The sequence below is a fragment of the Mastigoproctus giganteus genome, chromosome 11 (genome assembly GCF_048544385.1).
Source record: "Mastigoproctus giganteus isolate SK-2022 chromosome 11, ASM4854438v1, whole genome shotgun sequence".
In the NCBI taxonomy this organism is placed as follows: domain Eukaryota; kingdom Metazoa; phylum Arthropoda; class Arachnida; order Uropygi; family Thelyphonidae; genus Mastigoproctus; species Mastigoproctus giganteus.
This window is the reverse complement of record NC_143585.1, coordinates 101,869,297-101,888,062: the sequence shown is the minus strand read 5'-3', so window position 1 is coordinate 101,888,062 and position 18,766 is coordinate 101,869,297. Positions and strand designations below refer to the sequence as shown.

General features: G+C 37.0%; 1 protein-coding gene across 1 annotated transcript in view; it reads left to right on the top strand.

The window, feature by feature from the left end:
- Sec8 (exocyst complex component secretory 8) overlaps positions 1-18,766 on the top strand; it is a 416,647-nt gene that overhangs the window by 267,407 nt on the left and 130,474 nt on the right. The window contains exon 20 of the mRNA XM_090385352.1: positions 14,146-14,356. Within this exon, the coding sequence (XP_090241478.1) occupies positions 14,146-14,356 (211 nt within the window). The remainder of the gene's footprint in view (positions 1-14,145; positions 14,357-18,766) is intronic.

Genomic DNA, 18,766 nt, shown 5'->3' with positions numbered 1-18,766 from the left:
ACCAGACAGCAGGATCTATTGCAAGCCAGCTGCACAGGATTCAGAATATTGCGGTTTACTGTGGCCAGGTGACTCCACAAGGTTGGAGTGTTTGCCCGACAGCCAGTATACTGTGTCCTTTTAACACCTGCCCGTCGGAGACATCTTTTACAGTGGTGCATCGAACACAAGGACTGGACAGCAGTGCAATGGGATAAGGTACTCTTTACTGATGAGAGTAGATTCAATCTCAGCAGTTAATCTGGCAAGAGGTTGGCACACGGTATCATCCTGCAAACATCACTGAAATGGATCGATATGGCAGTCGAGGTGTTCTTGTCTGGGGAGGCGTTATCTTGGATGGACGTACTCAACTCCAGATACCGAAAGGCGGTACTGTAACCGGTGCATGCTACTGTACTGAGGTAATCTTTCCCCATGTGTGTCTGTTCCGAGGTGCCATTGGCCCCGAGTTCATGTTTATGGATGATAACGCCACACCCCATCGCACTGCATCTGTTGATATGCTTTTGGAAAGTGAGGATGTTCGTATGGATTGGCCTGCCCGCTCCACCGATCTAAATACCATCGAACACATATGGGATGCTCTGCGGCGACGACAACTAGCGGCACTTCCACACCCACCAGTAAATGTTCACCAGCTGAAGATGGTGCTGACAGAGGAATGGACGATGTTACTGTAAGAACTTATTCAACAACATTGTTCTAAGTATGGACAGATGATGCAAAGCCTGCATCGACATTAGGGGTGGCCATATCTCTTACTGAGGACCACCTTTTCCCTTTGTTCCATTTTTGGCAGTGATGCATCTTTATCATGGCAGCCAGTGCTATGTTGCCATTTTTGAATAAAGTCCCTCTGTACCGTTTTGTTTCTGTTGTTGTGTTGGTGTTGTTTCCTTCATCATTTCTGTACCTCACGAGGTTTCTTTGATATGATTTTCCCATATCCGGGCCACTCTTATGAGAAGCTACAGGTGAAAACCTGACTGGTCCTTAAGTTTTGCACACCGGTGTATGTATCTGTATTCTTGTTTTGAGAATTATTAGTATCAGTAGTGGTGCATGCAAGGAAGCAAGCTTATATAGTATCAGCAAAAAAAAAAGAAAAAGGAAACCCCTGTACTTACCTCATCTGTCCTCCCCCTCTGATAATAATTTGCCTGAGGCTTCCTTAAATTTATTCATACTATCTACTTCTACAACACCTGATGGAAGATTAATCTTGTGCTCTTCTTAAAATGAGACTTCCCGACCTGTATGCAATACTGAAGATTGTAGCAGTTGCATCCCATTGCTTTATATAATGGGATAATCACCTCCCTATCCCTGCTGGAAAAATTTCTATATATCAACAGTGAATCTCGTGAGCTGTCTTAGCAGCCTGTCTGCACCTCAGGGAATTTCTTGTCAGGTTGTACAGTTCCTCGAAGTATTTTTGTTCTTGACCACCCTCTGAATGTAGTACCACCTGGTTGGTATGTTATTGTTGGGTTTCAATATTAAACTTTACTGTATGCTTAAAATTTTTTAATTTAAAAAATTTTAATTGTATTTTTTTAGGTTTTTTAGTGGTAGTATTCTTTGAGTACTGTCACTAACCTCCCTGCAAACCTTTATATCATCTGCAAAGTTAGGTTGGTCAAGCAAGATCTGCTCTGTTGACAAATCTATGCTGTGATTTCTAAATGACTGTCAAGATGGTCCCGCATACTTCTTTAACCACCGACTCCATTATTTTCCCTGGAAAAGGAAGTCAAACTGACAGGTCTGTAACAAGTCTGTAATTACTGATATTGCCCCTTGATTCCCCCTCTCCTTTGACTAGGAGAGACATCTGCACACTTCTAATCCTAGATATCTCCCCTAAATCCATAGGGAGGTAGGTACCTGTGGATTATAATTATGGCAAAGGTTTACTTACCTTGTTTGCTGCCCATTTTAATATAATTGGATAGATTCCATCAGCTCCAGGTGCCTTATTTACTTTTAACTTCAACTTTTCTTCCACTTTCTTCTCATTTACCACGAAATCATTTAGGTCCAAGTATAACTTGTTATACTTTAAGAAAAATGTTGTAGTCCCTCCTTGGGGATTGACAGACTGAATGGGTGCCTGAAGTAAAAAAATAGGTAGAAACTTTAAATGTTAGTAAATAACTTGAGTAAAATGCTTATAGCGTATAACAGATAATTAAATGGTTGATTGGTTGTTTAGAATTTAGTACTAATTCTAAACATATTGAGGCATTGTTTTATAATGTCTGTAATTTGTGAATGTAAATGATTGATTGTTGGTTTGATTGATGGTGTGATTGTTTTATGGAAAATATGAGTTTCCAGGAGGAGAAGACAACCAAAATTCCCATAAGATTGATGAACTGAGCCATGGCACAAAAATAAAAGCAGCTCAAAGAATTTCTCCCATCTCAGTAAGGCTCAAGCCAAGGCCTTTTCCACCATGCAAAGATGCTGAACAACAGTGATCAAGCATTTTGTGACTAATATGGAGGTTGCTGTGTTAATCACAAAATATTTCAGATTTGCTATAATTTGTTCAAAATTTAATACAATTTTAATTACTCCTAACAGAAAAAGAATTAGAATTATTTTTATAATATATTATACTAATAATTCAGAATTACAAATTTGTATTTCAAAGCAACTATCAGTCCTGATACAGAGTACCAGTATAGATGTACAAGGATTAAATTGAAATAAATTCATATGAAAGAGTGAGTCACTTGCACTCTGTCCACTAAACAGTAATGTCACGTTATTTCATCACAGTAACATTAGCATACTCTGAATGTGGGTAGATGGCCACTGATATTATTTCTGATTGTTGTAACATTATTGTAATATTACAATTATTATAATAATTGTAATTATTACTAAATTATAATTACAATTATTATTTAGTAATTGCACAATATGGCTAATTACTAAATTACTAATTATTTTGTAATTAGCCATATTGTGCAATTAAGCCACAAGTTTTTTCTGCACTGGGGAAAAAATAATAATAATTAAAATAAAATAATGAAATAAAAATTAAATAACAAAATAAAATTTATAAAAATAATAAAAAAATAAATATATAAAAAAAATAAAAAGGAAATAACTTATGTTTCCCTTCTCGCATAGGTAACTATCCAGCCTTTGAATTTCTCCAAGCTGTCGGCTACAACTACCATGCAGGTAACTTATTCCGGTAATTAATAACTCACTGGCTAACAAAAAACTTCCTACAATCTAGTCTAGGCCTCTTTCCCTATAATTTGAATTTATGGCCTCTAGTTCTGGAATCATCAGTAACAGTGAAAATTCACCGTCATTCATTTTACTACTTTCCCTCAGAGCCTTGCAGATGTCAGTAAGATCCCTCCCTCTAAGGCAGCTAGCTGCTAATCTCTGTAGCCACATATTCAAAATCTTTTCCTCATACAAGTGCCCTTTTGAGATCTCATCAAGCAGGTTGTCTATCTCTGGACTCTTTCAGGAATCTCATTGCACTTTATTTTAAGTGCATTCTCTATACTTGGACATAGTATTCCAATAATGATCTTTCATTTGCTTTATACAGTGGGATTAGGACCTCCCAACTCTACACGCAGATGTTTGATAAATCATCAATAGGATATAGATAGGTGGCAAGAATTGCCACCTATCTATATTGCTTGGAGAACTGCATGTCCTCCTGTATCATAATTCCCAAAACACTTCTTCCACTACTATTTTTAATTGAGCCCTACCACTAGCCATATCATGTAAGGAAGCCCTAGGCTTTGGCCATACCAGTCAAAAAAACACACACACACACACACACACACACACACACACACACACACACACACACACACACACACACACACACAGCAACTCCCCAACTTACAGAAATTCAACCTTTACATAAGTTTTTGCCTACCTGAAAACTTAAAAAAAATCGTGGAAACATCATGTTGGAATAAATGGAGGTATCATGAAAATATCGTAATGTAAACCAAATAACAAATTTTTTTTTTTTTTTTTTTTTTTTAATAATTCGTTCCAAGTCCTTGGAAGTTGAAAATTTCGCTATGTTACTTGAGCTATTTATCTCTCTAAAAGGTCATATTTATAATGGAAATTGCACTACACTTTTGTGGTTATCATATGTTCCCATTATAAAAATCAATTTTGAATGCCTTTCTGATATTTTTTTAAAGCATGTTTCTCTAGAAACAAGACTTTTTAAAACCATAAAACAACAAACAATTTGCACTTTCCAGTTTATTGGACTTTTCTGTTGGTGCATCTAATTATAAATGAGTAGTAAACTCGATAATACCGATAACTGCAATTGTGTGGGCTTTTATGCTATTATGGTAAAATGTGTTCCCCTTCACTAAAATCTTCAATCATATAAAAAAGAATTTTCAGAAACTTCTCTTCATTCCTATTTACATATTACAATGATGAAGGGAAAGCAACCAACAAAAAGTCAAGTGGTGGTAGTGCCAGGAAACGAAACAAAATTGATTTAGAAATGAAGATGAAAATGTTTAAGAAGTACAAAGCAGAACAAAGTTTGTCAACTATTGCGAGGGAATTAGGTCTCACTGCTTCAACAGTGAATACTATTTTAAAGGAGAGTGCGCATATAAAAGAACATGTCAAAGGATCAACACACTTAAGATCAACAGTGATGACAAAACAGCATTCAGGTGCTATATCGAAGATGGAACAGCTGTTAATAATATGGATGGAAAATCAGATTCAGAAGCGAATGCCCCCGATTCTAATGACCATTCAAGCAGAAGCAACAAATATTTATAAAGATATTAAGGATAAGTATGGCTAACCCGAAGCAAAGTTCGTGGCAAGCAACAGGTGGTGTTTTAATAGGTTCAAGTATTGCGCTGGTTTGAACAAAGTTAAAGTATGTGGTGAAGTTGCCAGTGCCGATTCTGCAGCTGCAGAGAAATTTTGTGATGTGTTGGAAAAAATTATTGATGAAGGCAGCTATTCAATGCAGCAAATTTGACGAGACTGTACTGTGTTGGAAAAAAATGCCGGATTGAACATACAACGCCAAAGAGGAAAATATAATGCCAGGTTTCAAGGTGTCAAAAGCTAGGGCCATGCTCTTGCTTGGGGCTAATGCAGCGGGAGATTACAGATTAAAACCACTGCTTTTGTACCATTCTGGAAATCCTCGTGCATTTAAGGGCATCAATAAAGCCACCCTACCCGTGCATTTCCGATGAAACCAGAGAGCATGGATAACAATATCTCTCTTTGAGGATTGGTTTAAATGCTGCTTCATTCCCAAGGTTGAAAAATATTGTAAAGACAACGGCGTTCCTTTCAAGATTTTTCTTCTATTAGATAATGCTCCTGGACATCCTATGCATCTAGATGATTTCAATTCGAACTTGAGAGTCCTATTTCTACCGCCAAACACGACTTCACTCATCCAACTTTTGGATCAGGGTGTTATTTCTAATTTAAAAGCATACTATTTATACACAACTTCTGCTCGGGCATTGTCTTCAGTAGATGGTGAGAAAAATTTTACGTTAAGAGAAGGAATTATCTAACGAAGGACTTATTGACTTGCAGGCAGTGATAGTGAAAGAAGAAAATGCTGACAAAGCTCAAGATGAACCAAATGAGGAGCCAAGACACATCACCACCAGAGAGACCGCAATGGCATTTCGTGAAATTGCATTGGCAGTGGTGAGGTTTGAGAAGATGGATCCTGACAGCAAACGATTCTTAAAAAGTAACGGAGGGTTGAATGATATGCTTGCTTGCTACAAAGAAATCTGTGATGAAAAGGAAAAAGCCACCGTCCAGTTATCCATTAATAATATGTTCTTTTGTAAGATTGAGCAGCCGACCCCTTCTATATCTACACAGCCCTTAAACTCTGCAGCGGTGTACTTATCAGCTGAAGATGTCAATTCTGGCAACAATGCTCGAGAGGTAAAACTTACTGATGTTATGCCTGTCTCCTCTTTTTTTTGTAATTTTATAATTCTGAAATTTTTTAAATTGCATGCTTTTGTAATTTTTTTTTGCGCATGGGATAAAAAATTTAATAAATACAATAAATAATTCTATTTACATGTTCATTGAACATTTCTTTTTTGATTCAATCAAATCAGGGAGCACAGTTGCGAGTGTTGCACAAGAATGGGGGAAATTCCGACTTAAGTAAAATCTGACTTACATAGAGTTCCATGGAACACAACCCTTACATAAGTCGGGGAGTTACTGTATATATTTATTTATACTCATTTAATTTTTTTTTTTAAATTAAAATAAGCTGCCTATTTGACTCCTCTCGTAGTTATCTTCCCAGTGGACCATTGAAGTGTCCGAAACTTTTGACCTCAACCAACCAGCCACCCATGGAGGCAACTTATTTCAGTAATTAACAACTCGCTGGCTAAAAGAAAACTTACAGTAATCCTGTCTAGACTTCTTCCCCCATAATTTGAATATATGGTGCGTAGTTTTGAGATAATTTATAATAGTGAAAATTCTGCCCTCTTTCATTCTGCTTTCTCCTCTCAGAGCCTTACACATCTCAGTTTGAACTCTTCCAAGAAGCCAAATGTCTTTTTTTTTCAGGCCTGATCTCCATACTTGAACACAATATTCCAAGTGTGGTCTTACACTTGGAATATGTGTAAGTGATAATTATGTCAATGCCTCATACAATTGGATTATAATGTTCCTATCTCTACAAGTAATTATTTGATAAATCATTGATAGGACACTTTGGGCCTTCCTTGCTGCCTGGCTGCACTGCTTGGAGAACTTCATGTTTGACCATATCATAACTCCCAAATCACTTTATTCATTTACTGTCTTTAGTTCAATCCCACCAAGTGTATAATTTATTTTGGGGTGGGTTCCTATTCCCCAGTTGTAAGCCCTTGCATTTTGCCCAATTAAATCACATAGGTGCCACTTTTTTGATCATCTCTTAACACTGTTTATCTTGACATCTATCTACATTGTCCCGAAGAAGCCCTGCTTAGCACTGATCTTTAACTAATTTACCAATCTTGACATCATTTGCAAATTACAAAATCATGCCCCTTCTCCCCTTTACCAAATTAATTTATGAAAATAAGAAACAGCAGTGGTCCCAGAGAAAATCCTGAACCAGTCTCAATAGTACCCATTATACATAGTTCTCTACTTCCTGCACTATGGGATCTATTTGAGAATCTTACCCATGATTCCAGCATTTTCCGGTTTTACTGTAACCTCTCACGAGAGATTCAGCTTTCATGAGAGGTTGAATGTGAATATTATAGCTTGAGGTTGGAGTATTCAAAAAGTCACTTTTTGTTTGTTTAATGACTTGAAAACAATTTACAATCCTGTATTTTGCCATTTAGTATTAATTTATTCCAAAAGGTTAGCATTAGCTTAAAAGAAAAAGAAAGGAAGTATATAGTCTCTGTCTGCTCTCATCATACTGTTTTCATTGCCAAAAAAGTACTGATCTAGCTGATCCTTAAATTTTAAGTGACTACCAATCTTAGCTATCCTTGGAAGCAGTTTATTCTAGTATCTTTACCAAATATAAACTAAGTGCTTCAGTTTTCCCACTAGTTATTTATGTCTCCTAGTTTTTGTCTCCCATTTTACTTCAGAAATTCCATATCTGATACACCTCAGTCAGATATTTCTCCCCTTCCCAAGATGCACATTTTCCATGCTCTGTAACTCACATCTCTGTAGTCTCTCTTCGTGTAGCTGTCCTTTATTGTTCTCATCAGATTAGTTGCTTTGTCTTTGAATACTTTCAATAATTTGGGGGGGGGTCACATCTAAAGAAAGAACTCAGTATCTTTCTTTAGATTTGTTCCAGACCTGAACCACTGTTCAACTACAATCTCACCATAACACTAAAGCTGAGATGCTGAGCAGCTCTACTAATTGGGCAGGTGAATATAGATGAAAGAACTTTTAAGAAATGTAGTATTACTATTATTAAGAGTGACAATAATGCAAGAAAGCAAGTTTATACAACATCAGCAAAAAGTAAAAGAAAGAGAGAGAGCAAGCAGTTTTTTGTATCATTTCCTTCTTGTAGTTAATCAAACTACCACTTCAACAGCACTTGATGCTAGATGGAACTTTGTTCCAAAGATCATCTACCCACAGCTTCAAGAAAATTTCTGCACATCAATCCTGCAATCATCCTTCCTCAATTTTACCTTATGCCTCCCACATGTGTAATCTGAGCTGTACACATGAGGGGGCATAAAGTCAAGAGGAAGGATTCCATCAGCATTGAGCTTACTCAGTCCATTCAATACCTTAAACACCTCAATCAAATCTCCTTGCAGGTGCCTAGTCTCCAGGCTTTGGAGTTTGCAGAACTGAAGGCTTTCTTGGAAAGGGCACTGGTTTATTCCGCTCACTAATCCCACTGCTCTTCTCTGTACATGTTCCAGCAGATCCACACCCTTTTCAAAAATGAGGCTTTGGGACCTGTGTGCAGTACTGAAGATATGACCACACCATTGCCTTATTCAACAAGATAATCACCTCATTATCCCTGTTAGCAAAATTCCTGTATGTCATTGATAAAACCTCTCGGCTCTCTTGGCAGCCTGTCTGTACTGCTCAGAGAAATTCATATCAGACTGCACAATTACCCCAGGTCTTTTCTGTTCTTCACCACCCAGAATGTGATACACACAGTTGGTATATTAATCTGGGATTACTGCTACTCATATGTAGCACTTTACATTTGTCAATGTTTAACTTCAATTGCCACTTCTCAGCCCATCTGTCTAGTTTGTCTAGGTTTTGTTGCAGTAGCATACCTGTTTACTGTCATTAACTACCTTGCCAACCTTCATATTATCTGCAAATTTAGATGTCAAATGTGATATGCCTTCATCAATATCATTAATAAACACAGAAAAACAAGGGACCCAGCACTGAACCCCATGCAACTCCACTAACAACATTATTCCACGAAGAGCAGTGCTCATTAATAACTATTGTCTTCTCCCATTCATTGCCTAATTTCCTTTGTGCTTGATTGCAGACTACTTTATATCTACTGTAGGTTTTTTTATCACCCGTATACATCCCATTCATTCTTCTATTCTGCCATGAGTCGCATCCATACATATACCATCCATTTAGGTCTAAGCCTTAAAATATCTCTTAAATTGGTATAAAAATCCTAGTATCTTCCGTGATTATATCTAAGAATGTTTACCCTTTAGAATTTGCTGTTGGTAACTTCATCAGTTGGTACCACTACATAGAATTTAAAAACTGTCTATGGCCCCATAGTCAACTTAATGAAAGCAAAAGCTTTTCCCTTTAATGAAAGCAAAAGCTTTTATATCACTGGAATAAGTTATTTTCATGGGTAATTGATGCTGACAACTTTACAAAGGCGGCTGGATCAGCACATAACTTTGAGGAAGGGTTTTGTTATTAGATGTACAGAAATTTGCTTTCAGCCAGAAGGTAATTTATGGTTGGAGTGAACCTCCATCTGGTGTTGTGGAAATGGGTACTTCAATAAATTTAAGAAAGGATTAGATAAATTGTTAGATGGGATGTACAGATGAGGTGGGTAGTTTTTTTTTTTTTTTTTTTCTTTTTGATGCTGTATTGATTCTGTATAAGCTTGCTTCCTTCCATCATTTGCTAATACCATTTCAGTTTTTTATATTTTTTTTGTTTTATTTTGCTGATACAGCAAAAGCTTCCTTTGATCATATGACAAATTCTAATTACTCTCTTTTTTTTTTTTTTTTTTTTTTTGATGAAATGAGGTTCTCTTATTTATTTATTTGTTGTTGGATTCAGTTTCATAAACCTTCTTGACTTTAATTCCAGAGAATTTCTTCAATTTCTTTGGCCCATTCAGAGAACTGAAGCTAACAATTGCTCTCCTTCAATTTTCAAAGCTATTTTTATGTTCCATATATCATAAAAGTTTCTGCAACAACTGATTGAACAATGGGTAAATAAAACTTTACTTAAATAAGTAAATATAATTAAAATGCATAAAACTAGATAAAAGCTGGATAAAAACAAATAAAAGCTAAATAAAAACTGTTAAAAATAACAGTACTAAAATAGAGGACAAGTAGCTTTCAAAGCAATCTGCATCTTTATCAACTTAAGTATGCATGGAATACAGCAACTTAAATAGCATGCACGGAGTACATACAACTCTCGGTGTACAAATGAGTTCCGTTCCAAGACGTTGTTCGTTATACGTTTTGTTTACGTGTGTCTTGCATTCCTGAGCTTTTATGATATCGTATATTGTTAGCAGCCATTTTAAAGCATTAAAACCATGTACTAAACATTGAATAGTCTATATGGTATGTTTTATTATAATGTATGCATGCATTATGGTTTATCGTACACAATATGTAGTGTAAAATAAAATAATAAAAAAACAAAACAAGATATAGTACATTTTAATTTTAATTAAAAACATAGAGTTACAAAATAGAAATAAAGAAATAAGTACTAACATAATATATGTACAGTACATACATACACTGGTGTGCAAAATTTAAGAACCAGTCAGGTTTTCACCTGTAGCTTCTCATAGGAGTGGCCCGGATATGGGAAAATCATATCAAAGAAACCTTGTGAGGTACAGAAATGAAGGAAACAACACCAACACAACAACGGAGACAAAACAATACACAGGGACTTTGTTCAAAAATGGCACCATAGCACTGGCTGCTATGATACAGATGCATCACTGCCAAAGCTGGAACAAAGGGAAGAGGTGGTCCTCAGTAGGAGATATGGCCACCCCCTAACGTTGATGCAGGCTTTGCACCACCTGTCCATACTTAGAACAATGTTGTTGATAAGTTCTTGCGGTAACATCGTCCATTCTTCTGTCAGTGGCATCTTCAGCTGGTGAACATTTTCTGGTGGATGTGGACGTGTCGCTAGGTGTCTCCCCAGAGCATCCCATAGGTGTTCGATGGGATTTAGATCGGAAGAACGAGCAGGCCAATCCATACGAACAATGACCTCACTTTCCAAAAGCATATCAATAGCTGCAGTGCAATGGGGTGTGGCATTATCATCCATAAACGCGAACTTGGGGCCAGTGGCACCTCGGAACAGATGCACATGGGGAAGGAATACCTCAATACAGTAGCGTGCACCGATTAGTTACAGTACTGCCTTCCAGGGTCTGGAGTTGTGTATGTCCATCCAAGATAACGCTTCCCAGACGAGAACACCTCGGCCGCCATATCGATCCCTTTCAATGATGTTTGCGAGGTGATACTGTGTACCAGCCTCTCACCAGATTAGCTGACATCCAGAATTATGAGAGCTTCTTTGGACTCAGGGGAGGTACCCATGGACTGGAGATGTGCAAATGTGACCCCAATTCACAAAGGACGATCAAAGGGCGACACAAGTAATTATAGACCTTTTAGTTTAACTTCTGTTCCAGGAAAATTAATGGAGGCACTCATTAAAGAAGCACTGCAGGATCATCTAGACAAGACTTCAGTTATAGCTCGGACACAGTATTGTTTTGTTAAGGGAAAGTCTTGCTTGACCAATTTGATTGGATACTATGATGTGGTCATAAAAGAACTGGATGCAGGGAATAACTTTGATATTATATATTTGGATCTTAGAAAGCCTTTTTGTACTGTTGCAACTGCGGAACAAATTGGAGCAGTGTGGCATTGGAGGCAAATTGCTGCTATGGATCAAGGGATGGTTGAGTGGGAGAAGATGAGTGGTAATCAATGGATGCTGCTCATCGTGGACTAATGTTATTAGTGGAGTCCCTCAGGGTTCAGTGTTGGGTCCATTGTTGTTTTCTGTATTTATAAATGATATTGATGATGGCATATCAAGCTTAATGTCCAAGTTTGCAGACGATATGAAGATTGGCAGGGTTGTTAAGAACAATAATGACAGTATGCTGCTGCAACAGCATCTAGAAAAGTTGAGTAGATGGGCTGAGAGGTGGCAAATGAAGTTTAACATTGACAAATGTAAAGTACTACATATGGGAAGCAGTAACCTCAGAGTGACGTATCAACTCTGTGGTACTACGTTGACAGTGGTAGAGAATGAAAAGGACCTGGGGGTAATTGTGCAATCAGATATGAAGTTTTCTGAGCAGTGCAGACAGTCTGCAAGAGTAACTCATAGTGTCTTGTCAATGATATACAGGAATTTTTCTAGCAGGGATAAGGAGGTGATTATCCCCTTGTATAAGGCAATGGTCAGGCCACACCTTGAGTACTGTATACATGTCTGGAGGCCTCATTTTAAGAAAGATGTAGGGCTGTTGGAATGAGTACAGAGAAGGATAACAAGATTAGTGAATGGAACAAAGGGTTGCTCTTACGAAGAAAGGCTTAAATTTTGCAAATTACATTGTCTGGAGACTAGGCACCTGCGAGGTGATCTGATTGAGGTGTATAAAGCCTTGAATGGTTTGAGCATGCTCAATGCTGATAGGATTCTTTCTCTTGCTCTGAATAATCATTTGAGAGGGCATAAATTCAAATTGAGGAAAGACAGATGTGCAGAGGTTTGCCTTTAGCCAGCAGGTGGTTGGTTTGTGGAATAGACTTCCATCCTTTGTTGTGGAAGGTGATAGCCTAAACAAATTTAAGGCTGAGCTGGACAGGTATTTGGAATGAATGGAGGGGTGAAATGGGAGCAGTTTTTTTTTTTTTTTTTTTTTTGGATGATGCTGCATAAGCTTGCTTTCTTGCATCATATGCCTTTACTAATGCTAATATGAGATCAGAAAGCTTTCAGAAACTGAAAGCTGCTGTGAAAAGAAACTGAAGTAACCCAGTTATGGTATATTTCAATCAGTGTTTGCAAGTGGTCTTGGATACGCAGGGATTACATGTTGAATATGTTTTTGCTTAATTAATAAACTCCTGTATCTTACATGTTTAATGACACCAAATTCACAGTACAGTACATAAAAAAATATATATACAATGGTGGTGGGTTAATCAAGATGCTTCCCTGATGATGGTGAATTAAGCAAAAATAGCTTTGGCATTCTGTCTTTACTTCAGTATGTGGCACCTCTATAGCCAGGTGGACAGGAGCAGCAGTGCGTAGCACACGCATCTTGATTAGACCGGGGTTTGAGCCCGTGACCACCAAATATGGAGGATGTGGAAAGGTCAGGGAATGACCACCGCATATCCCCGGAGCAATATGGCCTTAGTTGTTAATGCTCCTAAAAACCAAATAACAGCTTCAGTACGTGGGGCTGTTGTGTCCTTGTTCTATGATTTTGTTGACTTTTTTCTATATAAAAAAGTAAAGGAGGAGTGATGTCCAGTTTTGATATTCATAAATATAAAATTATAATTTAATTGCAGATACTACAAAATTTATTATTCTATAAAATATGGAATTTTTCTGTGTGGTCTTTCTGAAAAAAAGTTCACTACAATGAAATTTTTTTTGTTTTTTTTAAAATGAGAGTTTGTGTATGAAAGTGTATGAACCAGTTGGAGAAAAGAACTTATTTTTTCACTCATTGTTGTTATTAGCCATATGGTGCAAGGAAGCCTGAGGCTTATGCTGCACCAGCCAAAAAAAAAAAAAAAAAATTTCTGAATTACCCTGAGAAAGAATAAGAGTCAGAAGTAGAAGGGGAGGGAATCACCAAGAAAGAGAATGATGATGATGATATCCAGCTCAGGACTCTGGGTGTGCCAAGCCCATACTCACCAGATGTGAGCCCCTGGGGTTATGTTTATGTTCATATGAAGTAATTTCTAACTTGTAAACCTCATAGTACTTTACTCTTCATTTGAACTAGGGATATAGCTAGTAAAATTTTTAATAGTTTTTTTATATTCTAGCAAGTAATAAATGGAAAATAATATCAAAAAATATGATGCTAAAATTAACCACATAATTGTACATACCTGGGTAAGCATTTAGCATTAAGTGGAAAAACTTTGTCTAAATTGCATTTGCAGAAATTATTATAAAAGAAGCCAGACTTTCTCAGTCCTATTTATTTCTTAATTTATTAGTTATTATCTTTAATTAATTATCTATTTTTTTCCTAATGGTGAATGCAGTTGTCACAGTATATGGATTAAATTCATGTATTTATAGATCCCTTCCTAACTGGGTCAATTTGCAAGAAATGAAAAGAAATCCAAAGGCACCAGATACTGAAGAATCTCCTGAAGAAGTACAGCAACGGACCATGAAGGAATCAAAGATTCTGACAGAAAACTTAATGGGAGAGACGCTTATTCCAGAACATGAAATATTACCAGATGTTGGACAGCTAAGAATTTTAGCTCAACTTCAAGAAAGTTTGGTAGAGTAGAGAATAAGTTATTTGCCATTAATATTTTTTAATGTTGGTTGTGTTCATTAAAATAACTTAATTGTTCTTGAACTCTTATGTTGAGTTAACTATTGTTCCCAAATTTTGAATTCAATAGTATTCAGCATTTCTTTAAACTGTTTGTGGTGGAAGTCTTTAGGTCAAATGAAGACTATTTTATTACAAAAGACTGACACTTTCAATATTCAGCAAATTAGCACATAATTTTAGTCATATTTTATTACTGAGTTATTTCTAGCTCTTGCAGCAGCATCATATTCATTTAACTTAACCTTGTGTTCCCACCATATTACGAGCTCATTTTCTGTTTCCAGTAATCACACCTGATATGTTGCATGATATGCATAATCAAGTTAATGTAACCTTCATACCAGCAGTAAAAATCACTGGATTTGGTTGTGTCCTTCAGTGGAACTAGGGTAGGAATTTATTTTGTCATGAAAACTTTATTGACATCATGAATAAAAACTAATTGGGCTGTATCAGTGGCATCCATGCTTTTATCAATTGCCAATGAATAAAACTCGAAATTAGAGGCATTCGATATTAGGGCGTGCTCAACACTGGATGCTAACTCAGTGGTATGTCTAGCCATAGTTTACTAAGATAAATTGATTTTGGAAAACAGCTCTTTTTTTTTCTGGGTATATAATCTCAGCAATGTAATCAAAATACTCTTTAATAAATTCACCATCATAAAGGGGTTTTGGCTATTTTTTTAGTGCACAGCTGACTTTGACAAAGTATTCTGTTTGGGAGTTCATAATTTGGAAGAATGGAATGGTTGCTGATTCAAAGGCTTACTTTTCAGTGCAGGGAGTTTATCTTTGCAAAATTGTCCTTGAATACTGTCAAATGTAGATGCATGTTTAGCATCATAATGTCTTTTAACATTAAATTCTTTCAGAACCAAAATTGACTCATTACACAACATACAAACAGGGCTGTTTCCCATTTCTGTGAACTATGGCCATAGATGCCGATGTGCCTAATAAATCCCTAAACAAACAAACTGTTTCCCATTTCAACAGATATATATTAAGTCCATTTCTCCTGAAATGTTTTTTTCCTTACCAGGAATCAAGCCGCTATTGTCAGTGTTGTTTATTAATGTAAATAACTCTCTCAAATGCTGCAAATTTACATAAGCATCTTTTTTAAGTAAAACTCAGCAGCAAGTTGTCAAGTCTTACTTTTAAATTGACCACATTCTAAATATGAAATAGTGCCTGTGCTGCCAGTCAGTAGACATTACAACAGCAAATGGCAGCAGTTCATTAAAAATAAAGTCGGGTGAGGGGGATCAGTTGCTTATGATCACTGCAATGGTGTAGTGGAAAAAAAGGAAGTTTGACAGCAACTGCTTCAGTACATCTATCAGGGAAAGGTGGGGGTGTCATAAATGAATAAAAACTGTGTATTTAAATGTGCAGACACAGCTAGCTATATTGGTCAGTTGGGATGGTAGGGGGAACATAAATTTATATGAATTATATATACATAGTTTAAAAATGCAATAAAAGTAAAACTGTAATGATTGTCTAACATGTTTTTAAATTTAACTACAGGTCCAGATACTATCAACATAACTATACAGTCATTATTAACATTAATACTTAATTCAAAACATACTGCAAATAAATCACTCAAATTATAATTCAGTTAATCATAAAAGTATTCATTAACTGCATATTATTTGTAACATTATAAGTACTAATAAATCTAATTTCATTAGACTTATTAGTACTTATACTAATAAAAAAAAAAAAAAAAAAAACCCAAATCTCTGCACACTACATATCCATCACCTCCAATAGTTTATTTACTTCTTCCTTGAATTTATTCAAACTGCCTACTACCACAACAACAACAGATGGAAGTTTATTTCAACAATCAGCCAACCACCAAATGAAGGTAAACCTTTGCACATCTATCTTGCAACTATCCTTCCTAAGTTTGAATTTATGCCCCCAGTAGTTTGAGCAAGCAGAAAAATTCCATCAGCATTGAGTTTACTCAATCCATTCAAAGGCTTAATCACTTCAATCAGATTACGTTGCCTTAACATCCAGAGGCAGCAGTTTGCAGAACTGATTGTTTCTCAATAAGTGTACCCTTTTGTTCCACCTCACCAATCTTGGTGTGCCCTTCTCTGTATCTGTTCCAGTAGATCTACATCCTTCCTCAAATGAAGTCTCCAGACTTTAGCAGTGGCACTTGATGCAAGGAAGCAAGCTTATACAGCATCAGCCAAAAAAAACCTCCCATTTCACTTATTCATTCAGTAATTTGTCTAGTTCTGTTTTGAATTTATTTAAACTATCAACTTGCACAACACACCAGATGGAAGTTTGTTCCACCAATCAATCACCCATTGGCTAAAGGTAAACTTCCTCACATCTATTCTGCAACCATCCTTCCTCAAATCAAATTTGTGCTCCCCGTGTGTGGTCTGACCAAGAGGACGAATCACTTCAGCATTCAGCTTGCTGAGATCTATTCAAAGCCTTAAAATAGTCTGCCATCTTGCAGGTGCTTAGTCTCTAGATGCTGCAATTTGCAGAACTGAAGCCTTTCTTGGTAAAAACACCACTTTGTTTTGCTCACTTGTCTTATTGCCCGTCCCTGTACTCATTCCTGCAGCTCCACATCCTTCCCAAAATGAGACCTCCAAACCTGTATGCAGTTCTCAAGATGTGGCCTCACCATTGCCTTATACAATGGGATAATCACCTCCTTATCCCTGCTAGCAAAATTCCTGTATATCAAAGACAAAACCCCATTATCCATCCTGGTCCTGGCACCCTGTGTGCACTCCTCAGAGAACTTCATATATTACTGCACAATTACCCTAAGTCTTTTTCACTTTCTACTACCCTGAGTGGGCGCCTCCGTAGCCAGGTGGGAAGGAGCAGCAGTGCGTAGCACACGCTTCTTGATTAGACCGGGGTTCGAGCCCGTCACCACCAAATACGGAGGATGCGGAAAGGTCAGGGAATGACTACCGCATATTCCCGGAGCAATATGGCCTTAGTTGCTAATGCTCCTAAAAACCAAATAACAAACAAACTACCCTGAGTGTAGTACCACACAGTTGATAAGTTACTCTGGGATATCTAATACCCATTTGCAGTACCCTGCATTTGTCAATGTTAAACTTCAACTGCCATTTCTCAGCCCATTGACCAAATTTTCCTAGATCGTGTTGCAGTAGCTCACCCTGATGACTGTCATTAATCACCCAGCCAACCTTTGTATAATCTGCAGACTTAGACATTAAGCCTGATATACCTTCAACAATATTATTCATCAATATTGAAAACAACAATGGGCCCAGCACTGAACTCTGGGGAACTCCACTAATAACATTAGTCGAAGAAGAACCATGCCCATTAATAACCACACACTGTCTTCTTCCACTTAACCATGCCTTTATTCATAGGTAACTCTTATTTGTACAGTAATGGTAACTTATTTGTACAGCAACTCTACATTCTTCCTAAAATGAGGCCTCCAGACCTGTACACAATACTCAAAGTGTGGCCTGACCATTGCCTTATACAAAGGGATAATCATCTCCTTGTCTCTGCTAGCAAAATTCCTATTTATCATTGACAAAACTCCTTGACCTTCTCTGGCAGCCTGTCTGCACTGTCCAGAGAACTTCATATATCTTACTGCACAATTACCCCAGGTCTTTTTCATTCTCCACCTCCCCAGGTGTAGTATAAACAGTTGGTATGCTTCCCATGTGCAGTACTTTGCATCTGTCAACGATAATCTTCAGTTGCCTCTTCTTATCCCATCTCCCCAACTTTTCCAGATCCTGTTGCAGCAGCATACTGTTTTTAGTGTCATTAACAACCCCGCGAACCTTTGTATCATCTGCAAACTTGGACATTGAGCCTGATATACTTTCATCGATATCATTGATAAATACACAAAGTAACAATGGGCCCAGCACCAAACCCTTGGAGACTCTACTAATAACATTAGTTCATGTAGAGCAGTGTCCATTTATTACCACTCTCTGCCATTTCCCATTCAACCATCCCTTTATCCATTGCAGCAACCTGTCCTTAATGCCATACTGCTCCAATTTGTACAGCAGTCTTCCATGTGCAACAGTATAAAAAGTTTTCCTGAAATCCAAGTATATGATATCAAAATTATTTTTTGCATCTAGTTCCTTTGTAACCACATCATAGTATCCAATCAAATTGGTCAGACAAGACTTCCCCTTAACAAACCCATGCTGTGTCTTAAGTATTACTGTAGTGTTGTCTAGGTGATCCTGTATCACCTCTTTAACCTGTGACTCCATTATTTTCCCTGTACAGAAGTTAAACTAACAGTCCTATAATTATTTGTGTCATAACT